At 47.1% G+C, this 5,223-nt stretch overlaps 1 protein-coding gene across 1 annotated transcript; it reads left to right on the forward strand.

The window, feature by feature from the left end:
- Positions 1-901: 901 nt before the first annotated feature.
- On the forward strand, positions 902-4,468 carry EVX2 (even-skipped homeobox 2). Its single transcript, XM_050969049.1, has 3 exons — positions 902-1,325; positions 2,326-2,576; positions 3,842-4,468. Exons 1-3 carry the CDS (start codon positions 902-904, stop codon positions 4,466-4,468), a joined length of 1,302 nt encoding a protein of 433 aa, XP_050825006.1.
- The last annotated feature ends 755 nt before the right edge of the window (positions 4,469-5,223 follow it).

The raw sequence follows: 5,223 nt of genomic DNA on the forward strand, positions 1-5,223 counted from the left end.
ATAACCTCCCCCCCAGGATTACAATAAATCCATGTGCAGGCTGCTGTGGTAGATGCACTTAAACTGCTATGTACCAGCAGCAATAGTTTTTAAAAGTCTCAGTATAAGGTTTGTGTGTACGGGGATGGTTGGGGTGTGTGCTAGTAAAATTCTTAAATAAAAATAAGGGTGCATTCTTAACTGAAAAGGAAAAGGAAATAAAATACAGTGGAAGAGCAGTCTCAGTCCGCAGGTCCTCTTCCAACATTTCCTTTAGTTGCGTTCTAAAATCCGCTCTTAGATACATAAAGCATTATCTAGTATTTAGCATGTAGTTCTGTCCGAGGACAAATGAGAAAGAAGCTGCATCATTAGGACCTAAAAGGCAACAAAACAAAAATCAGAGCATAATGATGCACCTAAATGAAGGGGGAAATGTTGCACAGCTCATTTTATTAATCAGACTGTCAATTTCACCCCAGAGGCCAAACCCCAGAGCAATTCAAGCAAGATCTGATCACACTAAGGACAAGAGCTTTACTCTTCACTTCTTGTCTTTCTTTCTTTCTTTCTACCTGGATATATTTATCTGCTCAGAAGCCGCCTTCATTATCCACTGACAGAAGCTTGTGTTTATTTGCTTATAAATCTGTTACAATAAATGATTATTCGAACAGCGTCATTCCTACCTTAATGACGAGCACTACTTTTTGATGAATGACATTTCGGGCTAGAAAGGATGTATGGGTCATTTTGACCAGTCATTCCCTCGCTTTGGCATCCCACAATTTTTACGCCTCCCTCAAAAAGAGATAATAATATTTAGAGACACTCGCCGGGCTGAATGTGAATTAGCCCCTGCTGCAGCTCATCATTAGTACAGGACCAACACTGCAACTTTGACATTTTTGATAAAGCTGAGATGATGGAAAGAATAAGAAAGGAGATGATTCTGATGGAAAGAGGGCTGCACAGCCCTACAGCTGGCAAAAGGCTTTCGAATTTGTCAGACTCAGCTGGAAATGCAGTGCTGGAGGCCCTTGAAAATTCTCAACACACTGGTCGCCTCAGCCCTAGACTAACTTCCGCCTCTCTGCATAGCACTATAGGGGACATCCCTGCCAAAGGCAAATTTGAAATAGAGACTTTATTCAATCTTCAACACCAGAACAGTGAAAGCAACGTCTCCTCAGAAATTGCGCCGTCGGAAAGCAGGAAGAAAATTAGCCATTATTCAGAAGTTGCTCAGGAGGCAGATATGAACAGTGATGTGGAGGTGGGCTGCTCAGCACTCCGTTCCCCAACTAGCCTGAGTTCCTCCCAGCTGAAGGAAAACAATAACAAAGGTAAATATTATTTGATCCTCTCGATCTAAACGGTACTGTTATTTGATTAAACTTGTTAGCCTATGGAAATAGTGCTCTCTCTATAGTAAAACCGCTGCTAAAACCGTACACAATTATTATTAATGTGTTATTACGATACACAAGATACACTAAACAGTGTTTACATAGTAAAGTGTCTCTATATATTCACGGAAATCGCTCTCTTTCTCCCATATCTATAACTATATATGCATATTTATATAGTTTCTCTTGTTCTGTAGATCTGTCTGTATTTCTCCATCTGTACAAATATACATATATGGAGTGAATTGAGTATATAGATACGTAGAAACTATGTATCTATGTATATGTGTGTATTTTTCTTTGCACCTATAAAATGAGTCATTGTTTATTCACACTAATAATAATTGGCCATTGTTCACTTTCAATCTCTGATAACGCTGACTATTAAAATCCCTCCATCGTACCAGGTTTGAAATAAATTTGGTGAATTATTTTCATTGGGGAGTGTAATAAGAGAACAATCAATGGATTTATTTGGGGCAATAGTAGATGCATTTTGTCAAATGTGTCAAAAGAAAAACAAACTACACCATAATGCAAGACTTATTTTGTGCCTCTCAAACGAAAATAAGAAACGTTCATGTAGCTGTTAAACCTGATTCACAGATTAGAGTTATCAGATCATCGCAGTATGAGAACCGTACCACATCTCTAAAATTGTGCTCTGCATATGTACTCTTACTTGGCTAATTTGCTGCAGAAGCTAGAATTCTATAATTACTAAAATGCCTAATTTATTTAGAATAATTTCGTTATGAAGTGATTTAAAAAAACGTTATTGATTCTATTAACAGCAGCAATTTGTAAAAATGACAGCTAGCATTAATTATCAGAGTTCACAGCTAGACTGGTAACGTTACCTCCTGCTTTATTTAATACATACAAACACATCTGGAGGAACAAATCTTTATTTCACATTTGCTTGCTTGTTTGCCAGGCTATTCAGAAAGCAGCTCAGCTCCTACTACCACCACCTCGTCCTCAGGTTCGAGTTTAACCAGCCTGCACAGCAGCAACGCACTGGGCAGCTCAGGCTCTGGGGCTGACCAGGTGAGAAGGTACCGCACCGCCTTCACCAGAGAGCAGATAGCCAGGCTAGAGAAGGAGTTCTACCGGGAGAACTATGTGTCTCGGCCCAGGAGGTGCGAACTGGCCGCAGCGCTCAACCTCCCTGAGACCACAATCAAGGTATCTCAGCTGAAGCACTACAAACGCGGGGCTAGTACACTCGATGTGGATTTTGGTGCTTTTGTGCTGTCTGGGAGCTTAAAATATGAGATCGAGCCCAATTCCCGGCTAAACAGATGCTTCTTACTGACAGGAAAATGCAGTGGCTTATGCCCTCCTCCTTTATGGCAAAAGAGTGAATCCAATAATAACATAACAATAGAACATAAAAATAAATAGTATTGCACAATTCCCACCTGGTTTCTTAGCTATTTTTATCTGTGACTTTTGGTTAAAGAACATCCGGTCTTGTCTTTCCTGTTGGGTTTGTTTGTTTCTCTGAGTTGAAACTTTTTTTATTTGCCTTTTAATTTTCTTTGTCAATTTGTATTGCATTTGCACGTTAAAAAGGAAACAAACGATGATATTTTTAAAAAATGAAGCAGAGAAATTGGAGACGTCACTATAATAAAATTCTATTTCTCCCATTTCGAACAAAAGCACTTGAAACACAAATGCTGTATTATTTAAAATGATTTAGAGTCTGACTGGCACAAAGCATTTCAGCGATTTATTCGGGTGAAATCTCTTTTCGTTGGATTATTTTAAATAATTTGGTTAATTATAGGACATTAAAGAGAGGCAGTGAAGAACTAAAAAGCTTGAGACGAGAAAACAAACTGCTTCGTTACAGAGGGCGAATCTTAGACGCTCTCCTTCATGCTTCAGAAAGATCTGTATTTTTGGAATATTCATTTCCTGAAAGTAGCTTTAGAAAAAATATAAAGCAAGGATGCTAAAGCGGAAGGCAGATGCAAATACCCATTGTTATAGGGCAGAAGCAAGGCTGCAGCGTTTGCAACTCGGAATTTCATTTGCATGGCTGCTTTTAAAAACAAAACACAAATAATATTTTGCCGAGTGCAAACACCGTGCAATTAATAATAAGCAATCAGAAAAGCTTCCCAATAAAAGCAGCTGGGTTCCTTCAAAGGAACCACTTTCATTTTTAATTCCTGACAGCCGTAACCGTCTCTGATGTCAGCGGGCTTTTGTGCGTGCGCGAATTTGGAGGAAGGTTTTTAGGTGGTAAACCAGGGGAATAATTAATAAATAAATCACAGCCAGGCTAAGCAGCGGGGCGGGTACTGAGAGGGCAGCGCGCCCTGCACAGCCGTGCCCTGCTCCTGAGGTCCTGCTGCTGGAGCAGGGCTTGGTTTGTGTCGGAAGCCGCTGCCGCGCTGCTTTCTAAGGCAGGCCCGTGTTTTGTGTCTCCCCTCCCCCAGGTGTGGTTCCAGAACCGACGGATGAAGGACAAGCGGCAGCGCCTGGCCATGTCCTGGCCCCACCCGGCTGACCCCAGCTTCTATACCTACATGATGACTCACGCGGCGGCCACGGGGAGCCTGCCCTACCCCTTCCACTCGCACGTGCCGCTGCACTACTATCCCCACGTGGGGGTGACGGCGGCCGCGGCGGCTGCGGCCGCCTCCGGAGCGGCCGCCTCGCCCTTCGCCACCTCCATCCGGCCGCTGGACACCTTCCGCGCCCTCTCGCACCCCTACTCCAGGCCGGAGCTGCTCTGCGGCTTCCGCCACCCGGGCCTCTACCAGGCCCCTGCCGCCGCGGCCGGGCTCAACAGCAGCGCGGCGGTGGCGGCGGCGGCCGCGGCGGCCGCGGCTTCCTCGGGGCCCTCGGCCGGCTCCACTGCCTGCTCCTGCCTCAGCTGTCACAGCAGCCAGACGGCGGCGGCGGCCGCGGCGCTGGGCTCGCGCGGCTCCGGCTCGGATTTCCCCTGCACCGCGGCCTCGCAGCGGGCGGAGAGCGGCTTCCTGCCCTACTCGGCGGCCGTGCTGAGCAAAACCGCGGGCGCCTCCCCGGACCAGCGGGAGGAGGCGCCGCTCACCAGATAACTACCCCGCCCGCAGCCGGGGGCGACCCCTTTGCAAGGGGCGGGGGAGGGGGGACCACAGCCGGGCTCTGGAAAAGTTCCTTCTATTTTTGTATCGTTCGCCCCCCCAGCTTTGGAGGAGACACGAGCCGGGGGAGGGGGCTGGGACCCAGACTGACATTTCCCTGCACTCCTCCCGCACCCTCCCGGGCCCAGCCCGCGGCGCGGGATGCCGGCAGGCCCCAGGGGCGGGGTTTGCAGGACAGCGCAGCGCAGCGGCCAAAGGCTGCCCGGGGCGCCACCCTCCGGGAGAATTGCACCGGTGTCACTGGGGGCAAAGCTTCTGTTCTCCTCGCTGGGCCCAGGCCCCGCCGCCCTCAGTCGGCCCTGAGCCAAACCTCACCCCCTGTGCAAGGGGAATTTGGCCTAGGGACTGAGTGAATCCTGCAGCCACGTCCGTCTGGAAATGGGACAGAAAGGGGGGTGGGGGGAGGGTGTCAACAGAAGAGAAAAGTGTTTCTGTGTTATTCGGATTTCGTTTTAGTTCGAATCAATTGGAAATGCCTCGCGTATGTTATGTGCAGAAAAGAGCGGTAGCTAATGAGGCTGCTGTGGAGGGGTCGGCAAAGGGAGGGGAAGTGTGAGATTGACAGGATGCTCTATAGGAATCGGAGAGGCAGTTTTAAACTCACGCTTTCCAACTACCATAATCCACCCGATCTGGGAAATACTTGAATCTCTCTAGGTATAGGATGCTGTCCTGAAGCATTGACCTTA

The sequence above is a fragment of the Gopherus flavomarginatus genome, chromosome 10 (assembly GCF_025201925.1).
Source record: "Gopherus flavomarginatus isolate rGopFla2 chromosome 10, rGopFla2.mat.asm, whole genome shotgun sequence".
NCBI lineage: Eukaryota > Metazoa > Chordata > Testudines > Testudinidae > Gopherus > Gopherus flavomarginatus.

Coding starts and splice junctions, on each gene's coding strand:
- EVX2 (XM_050969049.1), top strand. CDS start 902: ATGATGGAAAGAATAAGAAAGGAGATGATTCTGATGGAAAGAGGGCTG. Junction 1,326..2,325: donor GAAGGAAAACAATAACAAAG/GTAAATATTATT, acceptor CTTGTTTGCCAG/GCTATTCAGAAAGCAGCTCA. Junction 2,577..3,841: donor TCCCTGAGACCACAATCAAG/GTATCTCAGCTG, acceptor CCCCTCCCCCAG/GTGTGGTTCCAGAACCGACG.